The sequence below is a fragment of the Bombina bombina genome, chromosome 3, assembly GCF_027579735.1.
Source record: "Bombina bombina isolate aBomBom1 chromosome 3, aBomBom1.pri, whole genome shotgun sequence".
NCBI lineage: Eukaryota > Metazoa > Chordata > Amphibia > Anura > Bombinatoridae > Bombina > Bombina bombina.
Genome location: NC_069501.1, coordinates 226,612,931 through 226,632,713, shown reverse-complemented (window position 1 = coordinate 226,632,713; position 19,783 = coordinate 226,612,931). Strand labels below are relative to the sequence as shown.

The window sequence follows — 19,783 nt, the reverse complement described above, 5'->3', positions numbered from 1 at the left end:
CTCTCTTCTGCTCTTCCCTATCTCTTTTATCTCTCCCCCTCTATTTCTATTTATCTCCCCTCTCTCTCACGCCGACAGCGCCTGGCCACGCCCTGACTATGCCGGCCACGGTCACACGCAGCCACGCCCACTTGCGCCGCAAACAGCATGTCAGGTAAGGCCAGGTGTGCTGTCTCTACTGTGCATGACAGCTCTCTCTTCCCCTCTCTTTTGCTCTCTCCCCCCTCTCTTTTGCTCTCTCTCTCTCCCTCTCTTTTTCTCTCTCTTCCCTCTATTTTGCTCTTTCCCCTCTATTTGCTCTCTCTCCCCCCTATCTCCTGCTCTTTCCCCTCTCTTCTGCTCTCCCCCCTCTCTTTAGCTCTTTCCTATGTTTTTTTGTCTCTCTCCCCCTCTCTTTCTATTTCTCTCCCCTCTCTCTTGCGCGCTGACCGTGCCCAGCCACGCCCACACCATGCCCAGCCACGCCCCAGACCATGCCCGGTCATGCCCAAACACGTCCATGCTCCCGTCCGGCCATGCCCACTTTCGCCTCACTGCTGCAAACAGCATGTCAGGTAAGGCCAGGTGTGTTTGTCCTCGTGCTGTCTCTACTGCGCATGACAGCTTCGGACAAACACACTTGGCATTTTATATTATAGGATATATACACACATAAATATATACATATATATATATATATATATATATATATATATATATATATATACACATCTTTAGGCATGTATATATCTCTATGTTAAAGCCCTTTGCCTGCCTTTCCTAACACCTGAGATCTCATATCTTTGAGCTTTTATAACGTTTGTGTGAAGTATTTTTTTAAAATATTTTTTATTAGATGGTATTATTATAAGTTTAACTGTATTGTGTGATGCATTTTTGATGTGTTTTGTGACACTTTTTAGTTTTGCAAAACAGTTAACCAGAACTCTGATGTCACGGTAATCATTCTAGCGTAAATCACTATTAAGCTCATGCATTCACTTGTAATATGAGCGGTAAACCTGATATCGCTTGCTCGCAAAAGATAGTGTTCCACTTGTAATCTGGCCATAAATGTGTTAAATGAGAAATGTTGACAGTATAGTCAAAATGAAACTTCCATGATTCAGATATTATTATCAATTTTTCTTCGTTCTCTTGGTTTCCTTATTTTAAAAAGCTGGAATGTAAGCTTAGAAGCTGGCCCATTTTTGGTTCAGACCTGGGTAGCGCTGGCTAGTTGGTGTCTAAATGTAGCCATCCAATCAGCAAGCGCTACCCAGGTCTGAACCAAAACTGGGCCGGCTCCTAAGCTAACTTTCCAACTTTTTAAAATAAAGATACCAAGAGAACGAAGAAAAATTGATAATAGGAGAAAATTAGTAAGTTGCTTAAAATTAAATGCTCTATCTTAATCATGAAAGTTTATTTTTGACTAGACTATCCCTTATAAAAATCTGATTTGTAAACATCTAAGCAATACAGTTTTTAAGTTGAACATTTTCTTTATTAAATTTTATCTATTTTATGTGGGGGGGGTTTTATGTGAAGAGGTTCAGGTTGAGTGTCAATGAATTCTATCTTGACAGTGCAGAATGCTGTCAATATTATAGTTCTCTGAGGGATATGTTCAATATTCACTGCTTACGCAATAGAAGGTATCTGTAAACAAACACTTAAGCTCCTTCCCTCTCTGGGACAATCCTTCGCCCTGTAATTATCTTCAGTTTTCCAATCTTTTAATAGAGGATTTATGAGTATCATTCATCCAAAACCCCAGATCCTGCTGCATCAATGTACTGAGGCACAGGTTAATCCTACAGCATTTTTGTTTAATTAAGACAAAAACAGTCTCCTGTCAGATACAGGAACATTTCAAACATGCAGCCTAAATCAGTTTACCGGATACTATATCTGAGCAATTAGTGCGTTTATGCGCATGTGAACTTATGTGTAATAAATTCATTGATATCACATATGCACAACAGTATTTGTGCTTGTGTAGTCTCAGTACTAGGTGCACTAATTATGATAAAAACAGTGGTTAAAGCAAAGAATATGTTTGCCGATGTTCACAATACATGTTGCTTTGTTCCTTCCATTAACCCTTTGCTGCCAAGGGTTAAGTACTAACAACTATGAATTACATCTTTTGTTAGCTTTTTGTCTACTAAGTTCACAGCAGATTTATTACACCCACAAAATGGGGCCTGTTTATGACAAGAATATCTCAGAATATTTCTTGTCTTCCACAACATCATTATAGGTAGCTTTCTAGAATTATCTGATAATAAAGGTTTATCTGTAGCTTTGTCTCAGCTTCCCCTCTCATCGATGGATGTTAACAACAAAGGGTTATATTAATGCTTCCTATGGGCAATCTTACTTTTCCCTCTTCTCTCCCAGCTCTTATTTTTTTCGCCTTGTTTCTGTGATCCCTTATTCATTTTCCAATTCTCTTTTCCTATCGCCATTACAGTGTATAAGTTTTGCTGCCTATTTCCACTCAGCGCCTGGCCCTGGGGGGTCAGAGATACGAGGCCTAGCAGTAAGCAGAAGATCAAGCGACACATTTCATGGCTGATGATGTAAAAGGCAAAGCAGCAGCGTCTGGGCAGAGCTAACAAATGTACTCTCCTCGCTTAATAAGAAAGAATTATGTTAAGTAATACCAGCGAGACAGTTTCAGTAAAGCTAATAAATTAAACGCGTCAACGGGAACTAGAGGGAGGAGGGAGAGGGACTGAGAGAGAAGCAGAAGACTTCGGCAGCAAATTACATTTCTTTTGATTGTGCTCTTCTGTATATAAAAGCATATAACAACACACAGGGCACTATAATTAATCTTTGTTTCAAAGCTTTTATGTGTTACCCCTATCCACAACTACTTTAATTACAGCATATCTACTTAAAAATGAGAGACACTGGATCTGATCAGGTTAGAGGATTACAGAGAATAAAAAAAAGAGAACACTGGAAAAAAATATCTAGGGAGGGGCAGATAGGACTCTAGGGTTTATTGAAGGTCACATTGGAGACTTCTAAATTAAAAAAATGTATTAACTAAATCTAAGACATATTATATGAAAGATTTATATAAGAATATAAGTGGAGATGGGAATTGAAGAGAAGCAGTAACTCCTAGCAAATTTGTGATCAGGGACCTTTAATCCAACCTTGAAGGATAGGAATGCTTGAACTGTTTTAAAACTTAATTTAAAGAAGAATGATGCTACTGCAGCTTAATCCACAGCACTGGCAGAGATCACAGGACCACAGGATTAAATATCAAGTACCAAAGTGCAGAAAGCAGAAAAAAAGCACATTGAGAGGGTCATGGAAATCTGATCATAAAAGTTTAAACAAACCATTTAGACTTTGTATACAATTCATTCAAGCCAAAAGTAATTGTGTTTCTACAAGAAGTATGATATTAGTCTTTGGAGCATATGTTTTGTTTCTTTTTTCACATCCCTTTTTCTAATATGTCTAAATGTTTGGACATTTGAAATTTTTAGTGTATAGGAGCCACATTCTACCATCTCTATTAATTATGTCATTGACATCTACTGTATTAAATACATATTGTATTAGTCCATTGTTTGATGATTAGAGTGAAAAAGACATTACACAATAGGAATGTTGGAAATATTATGGTAGCAAGGAATTTTCATGTATGTTGGGTAGAAAAATGATAACATGACTCATCTTGTCAACAGGTTAAGGAGGCAGCACCTTGGAGCAACAATATATAGAATGTGTCATAGCCATAGGGACAATAGGGTTGTCGTTTTCTTAGAAAAAAATACCGGCAGCGATCATTAGCATATATTTGCATAAATCATTATACAGCATAACGCAGAAACTAAAGCTGCTAGGACTGATTAAAATGGTAATTTGTTTTAAATTATATTCCAACAAACTTAGAAAAACTTTCACCAAGACAGAACCTTAATTTATATATTTATTCTTTATACAGCTTAAAAATACTAGATGTCTCAGTAAAATACCAGCTGGGTGGCAACCCTAAGGAACCCATAAATATTTTTTGAAGAGGCTAGATCTAAGTCATTGCATGGAACCTAGAGAGAGTTGGACTGACAGACGAGGTCAAGATTGATAGAGGAAGAGAAAGGGTGTCTGAAAAAGAGGGCCTGATTCTCTAAAGCTCTCTGGAATGCTGACATTATATAAGGATGCTGGCCAGTACTTCCATTTCCATGATGGAATTCTATAAATCTTCTTTTTACCCTAAAAACAGGGTGTCTCTCTAATGGGCGTGCACTGCATTTTTATATAGGAAGGAGATGCATACATTTCAAAAAGAAAAACTGAACCATTCACACAAAAGTAATATTTGTCTTTAAAATTAAACAGAATTAAATCGTACTAAATATGCCCAGTGTAAATTGTAATTTAAGTACACTTGTGCAAAAAACACATAGAAATTTGTACTTATGAAAACAAAATACGAGGCGTAATTGTTGATTTTTTTTCCGTGAAATGGGCTGAACATGGAGGTATATGAAACTGTCCCTCCAGTACCAGTGTAATTCGGTAAACGTTTTCATCCAATAGATCTCACTGTTTTTTCTCACAGCTAAAACGGTGGCAAGCTTTTATCTACTTCTCAAAATACTAATTATTCTGAAAAGAACAGTGCAATAAAAACAGAGTAATTTGATTTGTATTAGATTTAATATTAAAGTTTAAACATACGCTGGGTTCTCCCTGTGTATTTCATTCTCCATTGTGAACTTTTACATAGCAGAGAGCATTCATTATTTCTATGGGAGACAGCTCGCCACTCGCAGGGACAGTCTTTCTGTTTAGTAGTTTAGCTACTGCTCAGATGTCTGTGTCTTAGAAGGACAGTGCCTCTTTTAATGGTAATTGTCCCTGTCACTCATAATTTCACAAACATTCTTTTTTTTGAAGGGTTGCCAGTTTTAAAACAAAAACAAAAAAATCAATCTCACATATAATGACATTTAACATACTGTATAGCTGCATTATAGTTCATGAGAGAGTAGGGAAGTGTTTGTTTCTGCATTACAGTTTATGTTTGATCAAACATTACCAGGAACTATACACATAGCAAACAATATGACTTCAAAGGTAAAAAGTTCAGTTTTGGGCAACTGTTTGACATTTGGTTTATAAGCAAGCAATATTGCTCACACATAATAATGGTTTCTTACCTGCAGGAATGGATAAGCTTGGGATATCGAATTAAAAACTGCCTACATGAAGCAAAAAAAAAAAGGTCACCGGGTTCTTTAAATATTTTGACATAAACTAGGGCACACCCAAAGTATATTGTATTTAGTTAACATGTGAATTCCAATATGCAGAAACAGATTAAATAATGCATATAGAGTGCATGTTCTAATCTATCAATTTACTTTCATGTTTGTGCACTCCTGCAATGCTGCTCCCATATGCCCTTTAGTCTCTGAGATGCTCTGTATTTAACCATCAAGCACGCTACTAACGGTAGTGTTTATGTATTATGCTACAATAGGCTTTTTTAAGGGACATGGAACTGATGTCTTAAACACTTTAATGCATGTTCATATGAAGAAGAGACCTGTGAGGTCTTGAAAGCTTATGGAATAATAAAAACCCTTGATTTTTTTTTGTCTATTAAAAGCTATTACAATCTACTAAAGGAACATTCCCTGTGGGAGCAATACATCAACAACCTTTCACTGCAAAAGCTTTTTTGATTTTTTGATGGTGTTAAAACTAGACCACAAAGTTAAAAACTAAATATCAAGGGTGCAGGGGTTATTCTTTTTCTTTATTATTTTTATTAACCTCTTTCTCCTTTCTTTACCATGTTCCCTGCTCTGCATACAGTGCTGGGCACTGGGCATGTAAAAAGGCAGCATCTTGAAAACTCAGAAAAGTTGGCACCTTTGAGGTTTGGGGGTGCTACAGTGAGGACTGGGGTTGCAACTGGATCCATGACCCTATGATTTATTGCTGTCTAGAAAAGTATGAAATGGTAACCCGGGCTTCTAGGTATTCATTGTCTGCTATTCAGTTGTGCTGGGTGTGAACAGCAAGGAGCTATTCACAGTCATCAAGGAATTCTCCAAACCCAACAGCGATACCAATGACATCCCACCCTCCCAAGACCTCTGTGACAACATTGCTACCTACTTTCACAGCAAGATCATCAACATCTATGACAGCCTTGAGCTCCAGAACTTACCCTTCACCACCAACACCCCCACCCCCACAGACACCTCACTCAAACCCACCACTCCCGGACTACCTGGATCCCCCTCACCACGGAGGACACACTCAGAATCATGAAATCAATCCACTCCAGATCACTCTCAGACCCATGCCCGCACCACATTTTCAACAAAGCAGGCATTACTCTTGCCCATGAACTCTGCCGCACCATCAACTGCTCCATCAAAACTGGTACCTTCCCAGAAGACTGGAAGCAAGTGGTTCTGAAATGCCTGCTGAAGAAACCTATGGCAGACCCCAAAGATCCTAAAAACTACCGCCCCATCTCTCTACTCCCCTTTCCAGACAAAGTAATTGAGAAGGCCATCAATGCACAACTTGTTGACCACATCGAGACCAACCATATCTTGGACCCCTCCCAGTCCGGGTTCAGGAGAAAATCACAGCACCGAGACCGCCCTCCTCACCACCACAGATGACATCCGCGCCCTGCTTGACCAAGGAGAAACCCCCGCCCTCATCCTCCTAGACCTCTCGGCTGCATTCGACACTGTAGCCCACAGCACCCTCCTCAAACGCCTACACGACGCCGGCATCCGCAATAAGGCCCTGGAATGGATCACCTCCTTCCTCAGCAGCAGAACCCAGAAAGTCAGACTCCCGCCCTTCTCCTCCAAACCCACAACTGCGGCATACCCCAAGGCTCTTCACTCAATCCCACCCTCTTCAACATCTACATGCCCCTCTCGCCGCCATTGCCCGATGGCACAACCTCAACATCGTCTCCTATGCTGATGACACCCAGCTAATCATTTCACTCGAGACCCTGCCACCGCCAAGAAAAATGTCCATGAAGGACTGTCATCAATCGCCACCTGGATGAATGACAACCGTCTCAAACTCAACACAGACAAGACCGAAATCCTCCTACTCTGACCCAACAAATCCGCATGGGATGACTCCTGGTGGCCCACAGCCCTCGGACACCCTCCAATCCCAACAGACCACGCACGAAACTTAGGCATCATCCTTGACTCTGTCTCTTTGACTTGTTTTCACATACTCCACCTACTGCAAACATTTTTCAAGTGGATCCCTACCAAAACCAGAAAGTCTGTCACCCACGCCCTCATCAGTAGTCAAATAGACTACAGCAATGCACTCTACACCGGGTCCACCATCAAGCTCCAAAAATGACTCCAACGCATCCAGAAAGCCTCAGTCAGACTCATACTCGACATCCCTCACCAAAGCCACATCACGAACACCTAAGGAACCTGCACTGGCTCCCCGTCAACAAGAGAATCACCATCAAGCTCCTAACCCACGCATTCAAGGCCCTCCACAACATCGGTCCTGAATACATCAACCACTGCGTCAATTTCTACACCCCCTCCAGACCACTCCGATCTGCCCATCAAGCACTCACAGTCATCCCCCGCATCAGGAAAACAACAGCTGGAGGAAGGTCCTTCTCCTACATGGCAGCAAAAACATGGAACACCCTCCCACTACACCTCAGACAATTCACCTCCCTCACAAACTTCAGGAAGAACATCAAGACTTGGCTCTTCAACTCAATCATCTTCCCTTATCCCCCCCCCTCTTTTTCCTACCTCCCTCAGCACCTTGAGACCCTCACGGGTGATTAGTTTGCGCTTTACAAGTACCCAATAGATAGATAGATAGATAGATAGATAGATAGATAGATCTTAGTTTGCTTATGCATAAATACAAACCTATACTCTGCTTCCTACAATATATCCTGTAGGTGTTTCAACCTTTTAACACCGTTATGGCGTTCTATTCCGTCCTAACTGCTCCAGGCTTTAGTGCCATTGGGACGGAATAGAACATCATGCGATCACGGTCTGGAGGGTGTGCCTAGCGTTATAGGGACACCCCTTACCCAATCCCATCATTGAAATCTCACAATCGCGGAATTTCAATTTGTTTACATCGGAACCCTGTCATCAAAGGGTTAATGCTCTTTTTACACATCCAATGTAAATACTGCATTTTTAAGCTAATTTGTGTCATGCTGATTTATTTACCTATTCACACAACAAAATGTTCCACACACCTGTACGTAAATAATTGTCATTGTCTTATTATTCATAATGTCTAATAATTCACCTGTAACCCATGAATATTTTTTTTTTTTTGGTCACATTCTTCTCTATCTGAACCATCTAAATTATTTCTGGATCTCATCTTATAATGCTTTGTCTTTGCTGTAGAAACTGTTATATTCTAGTGAATATATTATTCCTAAAACAACAACAATTCATACACTTTTTTAAAAATAAAGATCCCACATCTTGAAGGTAAATATGATGTGTTAGGGTCACAGACTCACAGTAGCAAAATAGCCAAACCTGAAATGTTTTTACATTCATGTGTTCTATTGCAATCAATAAGCAAAGCCATGTGAAGTGTCTCTCATTGATTTTTTAAGGGTTTTCAGAGTTCCAGGATATTTAAGTCTATAAAAAAAAAAATGGTTATCATATGGTTTTCCATTTAACTTCATTATTACTTTGCATTGAAAATACAGCCAAAGGTTTTTCAATAGACCCTCATAAGTGTTTTTTTAAAGCAGACTTTTGTATAAATTTTAGTTTTATCCAATACTACTTTTCTATCCTGTTTTATGCAAGATATTTTTTGACTGTAAGTCTTTTTTAAAGGGACACTGAACCCAATTTTTTTCTTTCGTGATTCAGATACAGCATGCAATTTAAGCAACTTTCTAATTTACTCCTATTATCAAATGTTCTTCATTCTCTTGGTATGTTTATTTGAAAAGCAAGAATGTAAGTTTAGATGCCAGCCCATTTTTAGTGAACAACCTGGGTTGTCCTTGCTGATTGGACAGCACCAAAAACAAGTGCTGTCCATGGTCCTGAACAAAACATTTGCTGGCTCCTTAGCTTCAATGCCTTCTTTTTCATATAAAGATAGCAAGAGAACGAATAAAAATTGATAATAGAAGTAAATTAGAGAGTTGCTTAAAATTGCATGCTCTATCTGAATCATGAAAGGAAAAATTTGGGTTCAGTATCCCTTTAAGTTAAACATATATAGCTCATATCACACATTTAATCATGAAACTAGACATATTATAATGTTTCTCTATTATTGCAACACCTTGGGCGCGATCAAATATATGGCGCAGGTTTCGGCGCAAGCGTGGGAACCCGCGCCGCCTGTAATTTCACCTCACACATAGGGGTATTACATATACTGCGCCGTCAGATGCTAAACTGGCGTAAGTAGGATAAACTGGCGATCTTCTGAAATGTGCGCAAATACACATTTTAGTCGTCGCAAGTAACTTACACCAGAATTTTGTCCACGGAAAGTTTAAAAAAAAGAGTAGTTTTATGCAAATTAGGCAAACACTCGTAAAAATTATCTGCGATTTCAAATAAATGTGACACGTAATTATGCTATTCAAAATTCTTATATAAACCCATATATATAAAGAGATGAAGGTAATACAATCTATATTATCAACTATTGGGAGGCAATGGGCAGCAAACAAGGCTATAAATAATTATTTCCTAGCATTTTCAATATCTAGGTTATGGTAAGACTGCAGAACAATCTTTTAATGACAATAGCCTCCATTACATATAGAGTGTCGCCCAAAAAAGCCGGCGACGCTAGATTTTACGCGATTTTGGTATTACATATACGGCGTAGCATACAAGTTACGCGCGTATTTTTCACCCTTCGGACATATTTTTTTTAGCCATAGACTAACATAGAACAGACGCGCATTTTGGTATCCAATATACAGCGTAAGGACTTACGCGCACAGAATTTAGAAAATCTACTCCATTTTCATCTTGCCACAAATTGCAGGTGCAGCAACCCTTGCACTTACTAAAAAAGCAACGTAACTCTCTGGAAGCCTTAACAAACACATACATTTAAGCAGCATCTCAAGGTTAAAGGGACAGTATATTATGATATTGTTTTTTTTAAGGTTTAGTTGGGTATTTGAAATTGTTTGAAGCCATAACATAATCAAATGGATTGAGCTTGTAGGTACTTTATAACATTGTGGACATATACTTGCTTATTTACTTTAAATTTCTACACAAAACAATCAACAATACTTGGAGGAGAGAACAATGGGAAATCATAATTTGATAGGGTAGCCAAGACCATAGTCATTACATTAGCAAACTCTCCATTGTTTTGCAACATCTTTTCTTAACTTATCTGTTAAGATATCAATTAGGGACAGATATATGGCAGGGTAAGACTTGTGAAGTCTGCCATCAGTTGTCAGAATTGGAAAACCCTTAATTCTCTGACTTATATAACAGGAAAAGTGAGCAAAATAAATAATACAATTATACACTTTGTTATCTTTATGGCACATATGAACTAGCGCTGTATAGCTGTAAAAACTGACAAAATATAAGATAAGAGTTGGCCTTCAAGCATATGAGCCAACTTAGGTTTAATTTTCAACAAAAAATACCAAGAGAACAAAGCAAATTTGATGATAAAAGTAAATTGAAAGTTTAATTTTGAATAGACTGTCCCTTTAGATATTGCAGTCACTACAGATCAGATTAGTCTGCTTTCAGCATAAAGTACTTTAAAATCACCTCTATTTTGGTAAACATTTTTCTATTGGGGTTATAAGAATTTTAAATATTTTCAAACAATTTCCTCACCTTTTAGTTTGAAAAAAAAACCCCAGCAAGGTCTACAATGGGAAAATGTTTAAAGAATATGCCAGACCTGGAGAAGAAATTTCAGCTACACCCATGAAATGCCCCTGTTTAGCCCATTAGCAGAGGTGAAAAGATGAATTTAACAATAAGGAAGACAATACATTTTAAATGCAAATTTCACAGTGATTTTTGCATGCGCAGTGTAGTTTTATTTTCCTGCACAATAAAAATATGAATTAGAATTTTTCCATGAAATAAGATTTCTGCAGAACATTTTTGTTACAAATTTGAATGCTATTAAACAATACAATTTTAACTCCATATTTGTATGTTAATATTTAATTTGTTTTGTACAATTTTAAAATAAGGTTTAGTAAAACAACTTTTCAATATACTACTAATCATGCAATTAAGCTCTGAAATGTGTGGGCTTTCCAATTCACAGGACTGAAAAAGCACACTTTAGGTTTATCAAGGCTTATCAAGGCTATCCCTGTTACATATATTTCTGTAATTCACTTTATCAGATAACAGCTGGAAAACAACACATTTCATACTAACAATATGATAGTGGCTAGCCTTGTTAACTGCAGACTCAAGCTCAGATTGACTCCTACAAATTAGATAAGGGGAGAGCGGAGTTTGGCTATTCAAAATTGTTTTCAAAAAGTTTATACTTGGCTGGAATATTATTCTGTAACATGACAACAGAAATGCCTTATAATTACAAAGTGTTTAATGTCCATTTAATGACTTTTTAAATTTTCAAATAACCACACTTAGGCTTAAATAATTAGCAAATATTCCATAGATAAAATATATTATTTAACACTAAAAGCATAATGGCAGCCTTCTTGCCTTTAGAGTAACAGTTTTAACTGCATGATTGAATTTTTTGTCCTATGATTTATGAGTTTTTCACTTGTTAAAGGTACCTCTAGCTATCGTATTTCTGACAAATGCTAAAAATAAAATTAGTTCATTTTTACATTGATCTGAAAAACAAATTCACACATTGGCCCAGATTTAACAAAGACCGGGCGGACAGGCCGTACATCTTCACCCCTGTCCACCGGGCATTATGTCTAGCAGGAAGCAATACACTGCCCGCATTTATCATTGCACACTATGGCTAGTGTAAAACGTCACCCCCTGCTTACGAGCAGCCAATTCCGGGCAAGCAGGGACTGTCAATTTCCCCAGTTGGAAAAGCCTAGGAGGATTGAGATATGCTTCATAACAGTTTGCATAATGGGTTAAGAAGCAGCAACCCACAGGTGCCATTGCAGCTTCAAAAAGTGAGTCCATTGTCTACTAGTAACTGTGGGTCAACTCAGAAGGGACAGGAATTAGGCGGCTACCAACGAGAGGCTCAAATTCTCCATCATCCAGCGCTATGGAATTTGTTGTCGCTATATACAAATAAACAACAATAATAATTTTCAGCTGTTAGTTGCATGGTAAATTGTTATACTTTTTGTAACAAATAGGGAGATTATCATAGTATCTTTGTTAGTGAATTTACATGCCAGTAAAAATACTTACAATTTTCTATATATTCACTTTTGTCTAAAAAGGGGATTTGTTTTTGTTATGATGTCATTGTCGCTTTAACATTTAATAATCTCCTATTTATGACTAGCGTTGTTAACAATGCTACCAACTGATATTCAAACTCTATTTTTTTAATCAATGTTTCCTATAAACGGTACGCTGTTATCAAGGGATAAAATGAACAGAGAATGATGAAAGTTCTGACACTTACTAAAATTACTTTGTGTTTATAAGTCGGTGAAAATGAGGTACATTATCTCAATTGTTTGGGACATTTTCTTATATAGATCTTTTCATTCTGTTATATTCCTTGGCATCTAGCAAACTCACTTATAGACATCCTAATGTAAACTAGCATCTGCATCTAATATACATTATAATACAATAATAATATTCCTCCTGAATAGCCGAGCTCTTTATCTCTCAACAAAAAAATAATGTAACATAAAAATGAAGTTACATTATCATCTCATTCCTAGAGAAAAAGTGAGAAAATGACTTGGTTTAGTGGCTTACAGTGAATGATCACTTCTCTCATTTATTCTTATACATAATGGAAAAGTTTAGAACATTGTGATGGAAATTGATATGAAAGCAAAGCTGTGCAAGTGAATGAAAATATCTGATAATTCATGCACTTCTAATTATATTTGTATGAGCCACAATAGGTTATGTTGTGTTACTGCTCTTGTAGAATTGCTAAATTGCCAAGTAACTAATCTTCAATCAGAATTAAGAGATCTCAAGTTTTATGAAGAGCTATGTTGATATTTTCCCAATTAGTTGCTATTAGGATGGTGAAATTTTATTCTGAAGATTAATTCTCTAGTATGTAATTATGAAGTGGCACAAATACAGGCAATATGGTAACACACGATTTTATGAACCATGGGTGTTCAGCCTTTTAAAATGAAGGGTCACTTTAATTATTTTTTTTAATAGTAAATGCATTTTTTAAATTCTACTAATGGAAAATAAAATCTAAAATTAACCCCTGGAAATGACTTTAACACAATTAAAGTCAGCTCCACATTGGCAATGCACAACTTTGACCTAGCTGTGCTGAACACATCTAGTGTGACTTGACTCTTTCCCCAGACCTCCAAGACTCCTGGTCAAAGTAGCTGGAAATAATAGGAGTTATAGTATTGTGTGCTTGCAATGGTGTGCTGTCCCAGATAGAGAGCTGCAAATCTCCTTGGTCCAGACACAGACATTATACAATTTTGAAAATATGGGGGACAATACAGATAGCACTGGAGGGCCACATTGTAGCCTTGAGCCATAAACTGTAAAAACCTTTTATAAAGTATTGAAGATAGCCAGTAATGTACACATAGTCCATCTCTATTTTGCTTCAGACAGCAGATATATTTCTCGTTGAAGGGACCATCAAGATAACCACCGCAGGCATCTGACAGCTAAGGTGTGTTACTTTTCCCCACTCTAATAAAGGCTTTTCTAGCACAATTTGAACACACTTCTGTAATTGCAGCATTGCTATTTGAGATGCTTTTGAAATGCTGCATGATGTTATAATAGTCAGTGCTTTGTCAGAAATGGTCAGCATAAAAGATTTCTCCCACATAGTTCAATGATTTCATAATAACTCTACCCCTGGAGTTCACCAGTGCCGCTGAATCTGCAGATACATTGCACCTTTACTGTTTGCTATGTGAGATAGTTAAATCTAAATCAGTTGCCATGGGTACAGTCTGATGCGTCAATCATACTAGGCTCAGCTAAAGCAAATAAATGCAAAACCAATGTTTACGCCAAATTCTGTGTTAGTTTCATTTGTCAAACTAACAAGGTGGAGAGATTGAGGCACATGCTCCAGTTCCCTATGTAATGCCATTGAACCCCTTTGCTGCTAATACTTTATACACATACTACAGATGCTCTGAGCCTAGAATGTCTATATCAACATTGAAAACTGAGTCTTTCTCTAAGCATTTCCTTTTGTAAATAGAACAGAACAGTAAAAAAGAAGATTTGCATAATTGTGCTACAAGCAGGACCCTATAGAGATGCATAAGAGAAATAGACGATATGTTAAGCCCAAGAATTGTTTGCTATGCAAATTTGCAAAAGACTTGTTGTAAACAAAAGACTCTGATATAGGCAGAAAAGGAATGCGTTAGGTACTGATTTCAGAGCGTACTAAAGGCCTGATTATCTATAGGTCTCTGTGCTTGCAACATTCTGTAAAAAATCTTGCCAATACTATAAAGCACCTAAAAGCAGTTTTTACCTTCAAAATAGTATGACTCGCAAAGGGATTTTCCCTGTATTTCAGTATGTGAAGGAGACAGAAACATAGAAACACAGAATTTGATGGTAGATAAGAACTAAAATGGCCTTCAAAAGTCTACCCATATTACATGTCACTGTTTTCTTAGGATAGCCTTATACATTTTACAGGCATTTTTTAATTCCTGTGTTTACTACCTATATTGGAAGTTTATTCCATGAATCCACCATCCTTTCTGTAAAAAAAAAAAAGACTTACTCACATTTCTCCTGAATCTGCTAACCTCTAATTTATGATTGTGAACCCTTGTTTTGGTATATAGATACATACATTATAACATCAATGAACTACACACAATTTTTGACCACAAATCATTTTTTAGAACAAATGTTAAATTTGTTAGAAAATTACACAGGAATAAATCATATTAAATATGCACAGCATAAATTGTAATTAAAGTACACTGGATGTGAAAAAGACACATAGAAATTCATACTTATAAGTACAACATACAAAGTGTAATTGTTTTTTATCGTAAAAATGGGCTGAACATGGGCGTTTAAACATACGCTGAGTTCTCCCTCATGCTCTAGTGTGAACTTTTACATAGGAGAGGACTCTCGTTATTTCTATGGGAGACAACTCACCACTCGCAAGGACAGACCATTTTCTTTGCTAATTGCACCAAGACTGTCTCTGCAAGGCTAAATGTGTGTTGTAAACTTTTGATTATTGGGCCTTAAGTAGTGGGAAGCATGTGTGTGTACAGAAAGTGATAAAATAAGGAAATATAATTTACCTGGAAGCGCAAGCAACCTAAAGAAGCAATTTCTCAAGTGTTTTATACTCTGCAGCTGGTATTAAAGGGACACTGAACCCACATTTTTTCTTTAATGATTCAGATCTTTAAGCAACTTTCTAATGTACTCCTATTATCAAATTTTCTTCATTCTCTTAGTATCTTTATTTGAAATGCAAGAATGTAAGTTTAGATGCCGGCCCATTTTTTGTGAACAACCTGGGTTGTTCTTGCTGATTGGTGGATAAATTCATCCACCAATAAAAAAGTTCTGTCCAGAGTTCTGAAACAAAAAAAAAAAGCTTAGATGCCTTCTTTTTTTATTTCAAAGGAGCTTTATTGAAAAAGTAAACAAACACTATACAGAGAAATCAGTGGTATGGCATACAAAAATATGAATCAACAAATCAGCTGAAAACATAGTATTTGACAAAACCACGATACTCATTTTACTCCATTTTTAAATTTTTTAGGAATTTTCCATAGCATATATCATATTCTATAAAGATAGACCCAATTCTTAAACCTAACAAACACACAAAAACTTAACAGGTCTAGGTGAGGTAGAGAAATTACATTAATCTGTTCCAGTACGCTGCCACATTAAAAAAAACGGCCTGACTCTACACACCTCTCAATTTTGCATAGGCTAGAAAGTAGTCAGGTAGTGGAAAAGGAGATGTATAGAACTGAAGAAAGGGAGAGGGGGGGAAGGGAAGAGAGAAGAAGGGAAGAAAAAAAAAACAAAAAAAAAAACACCACTTAAAATTATCTCAAATTCTACAACTGTCTATTAAATTTCAAAAGCCCCTGTCTTACAGGTTAGCCTTCCAGGTGGGCCCTGTCCCACATCTGCAGGATTGTCTCATAAACATCCAATTTCAGAGTTTTGGCATAGTGATATTTTTCCAGTAGCAGAATATCCCGCACACTCTGTTTCCATTCCGCAAGCGTGGGGATCTGGGAAGACTTCCACCTCTGGAGGACAAGATTTTTAGCTCCTGTCAACATCAATTTTAGAAGGGTCTTTTTCAGATTGTTCTCTAATTTACTGGGAAAGTGGAATAGCAAGATTTCTGGCCTTTTTGGCATATCCATCTCCAAAATCACCTGAATCTCCCGCCAAACGGAAGTCCAGAAGGGCTCTAAAAGAGAGCAATCCCACCAAATATGTAAAATCGTCCCTGTTTCTCCGCAACCCCTCCAGCACTTATCTGAGACTCTAGGGTAGATTGCCCGAAGCCTAGATGGCGTTAGATGCCTTCTTTTTAAATAAAGATAGCAAGAGAATGAAGAAAAATTGATAATAGGAGTAAATTACAAAGTTGCTTAAAATTGCATGTTCTATCTGAATCACAAAAGAAAAAAATTGGGTTCAGTGTCCCTTTAAAGTCATTGGTAACACAATAATAGAAAAACAACTTTACAGTAATAAAGGAACTAATAATTATTACCAAATCTGTGAGTATTCTTTATTTGGTTAAATTGCTCAGTAATTATTAATAGTAATTATACAAATTCACTATCGGCTAGATTACGAGTTTTGCGGTAAGAGATGCTCGATATTAACTTGCAAGTTATTGTCACCGTTCACCTCCCTCTAGCGCTGCTATTACAGGTTTACAAAAATCCAGCGTTAGCAGGCAATATTGCAGAGTAAAGCAAAATTGAGCTCCATACCGCACTCCAATACCAGTGCTGGTTTTACGTGCTTGTGCACGATTTCCCCATAGACATCAATGGGGAGAGCCGGCTGGAAAAAAGCCTAACACCTGCAATAAAGCAGCGTAAAGCTCCATAAAGCAGCCCCATTGATTCCTATGGGGAAACTAAATTTATGTTTACACCCAAAACCCTAACATAAACCTCGAGTCTAAACACCCCTAATCTCCTGCCCTGACATCGCCGAAACCTACATTACACTTATTAACCCCTAATCTACCGCCCCTGACACCGCCGACACCTACATTATACTTATTAACCCCTAATCTGGCACCCCCAATGTTGCCGCCACCTACTTACACTTATTAACCCCTAATCTACCGCCCCCAATGTCACCGCCACCTACATTACACTTATTAACCCCTAATATGCCATCCCTAACATCGCTGCCACCTACCTACACTTAGTAACCCCTAATCTGCCGCCCCTAACATCGCCGCCACCTACCTACATTTATTAACCCCTAATCTTCTGCCCCCAACGTCGCCACCACTATACTAAAGTTATTAACCCCTAACCCTAACACCCACTAACTTTAATGTAATTAAAATAAATCTAAATAAACTAAATTAATAACAAAATAATTCCTATTTAAAACTAAATATTTACCTATAAAATAAACCCTAAGCTAGCTACAATATAACTAATAGTTACATTAGGTTTTATTTTTATTTCACAGCTAAGTTTGTATTTATTTTAACTAGGTAGAATTGTTAGTAAATAGTTATTATCTATTTACTAACTACCTAGCTAAAATAAATACAAATTTACCTGTAAAATAAAACCTAACCTGTCTTACACTAACACCTAACCTTACACTACAATTAAATAAATTACATTAATTAAATATAATTAACTAAATTACAAAAAAACCCCACTAAATTACACAAAATAAAAAATAAATGATCAAATATTTAAACTAATTACACCTAATCTAATAGCCCTATCAAAATAAAAAAGCCCCTCAAAATAAAAGATATCAGCTCTTTTACCTGTAAATAAATAATAAAAACAACCTCCCAACAGTAAAACTCACCTCCTACACAACCAAACCCCCCAAAATAAAAACCTAAGCTCCCATTGCCCTGAAAAGGGCATTTGGATGGGCATTGCACATAAAAGGGCATTTAGCTCATTTTCCACCCCAAACCCTAAGCTAAAAATAAAACCCACCCAATAAACCCTTAAAAAAACTAACACTAACCTCCAAAGATCCACTTACAATTTTTGAAGACCAGACATCCATCCTCAATGAAGCCGGGAGAAGTCTTCATCCAAGCGGCAAGAAGTCCTCAACGAAGCCGGGAGAAGTCTTCATCCAAGTGTCAAGAAGTGGTCCTCCAGACAGGCAGAAGTCTTCATCCAGACAGCATCTTCTATCTTCATCCATCTGGCGCAGAGCTGCTCCATCTTCAAGACATCCGGCATGTAGCATCCTCTTCTTTCCACGGCTCTTCTCTAATGAATTTTCCTTTAAGTGACATCATCCAAGATGGCATCCCTTGAATTCCTATTGGCTGATAGAATACTATCAGTCAATCAGAATTAAAGGTGAAAAAATCCTATTGGCTGATGCAATAAGCCAATAGGATTGAGTTTTAATCCTATTGGCTGATCCAATCAGCCAATAGGATTGAGCCCACATTCTATTGGCTGATTGGAACAGCCAATAGAATGTGAGCTCAATCCTATTGGCTGATTGGATCAGCCAATAGGACTGAAGCTCAATCCTATTGGCTGATAGGAAAATTCATTTGAGAAGAGCCGTGGAAAGAAGAGGATGCTACGCACTGGATGTCTTGAAGATGGAGCCGCTCCACGCCGGATGGATGAAGATAGAAGATGCTGTCTGGATGAAGACTTCTGCCCGTCTGGAGGACCACTTCTTGCTGCTTGGATGAAGACTTCTCCTGGCTTCATTGAGGACTTCTTGCCGCTTTGATGAAGACTTCTCCCGGCTTCGTTGAGGATGGATGTCCGGTCTTCAAAAACTGTAAGTGGATCTTCAAGGGTTAGTGTTAGGTTTTTTAAAGGTTTATTGGGTGGGTTTTATTTTTAGCTTAGGGTTTGGGTGGAAAAAGAGCTAAATGCCCTTTTAAGGGCAATGCCCATCCAAATACCCTTTTCAGGGCAATGGGGAGCTTAGGTTTTTTCAGTTTGGATTTTATTTGGGGGCTTTAGTTGAGTGGATGGTGGGTTTAACTGTTGGTGGGTTGTTTGTATTTTTTTTACAGGTAAAAGAGCTGATTTCTTTGGGGCAATGCCCCGCCAAAGGCCCATTGGCAGTTTAGCTTAGGCTAGGGTTTTTTTTTTTTTTATTTTGATAGGGCTATTAGATTAGGTGTAATTAGTTTAAATATTTGATCATTTGTTTTTTATTTTGTGTAATTTAGTGTTTGTTTGTTTATTGTAATTTAGTTAATTGTATTTAATTAATGTAATTTATTTAATTGTAGCGTAAGGTTAGGTGTAAGTGTAAGACAGGTTAGTTTTTATTTTACAGGTAAATTTGTATTTATTTTATCTAGGTAGCTAGTAAATAGTTAATAACTATTTACTAACTAGTCTACC

The 19,783-nt window shown here is 37.4% G+C and overlaps 1 protein-coding gene across 1 annotated transcript in view; it reads right to left on the bottom strand.

The window, feature by feature from the left end:
* Positions 1-5,950, bottom strand: part of SEZ6 (seizure related 6 homolog) — a 639,531-nt gene extending 633,581 nt beyond the window's left edge. Inside the window, exon 1 of the mRNA XM_053705225.1 lies at positions 5,800-5,950. Coding sequence (XP_053561200.1) covers positions 5,800-5,950 — 151 coding nt within the window. The remainder of the gene's footprint in view (positions 1-5,799) is intronic.
* Between the last annotated feature and the right edge of the window lie 13,833 nt (positions 5,951-19,783).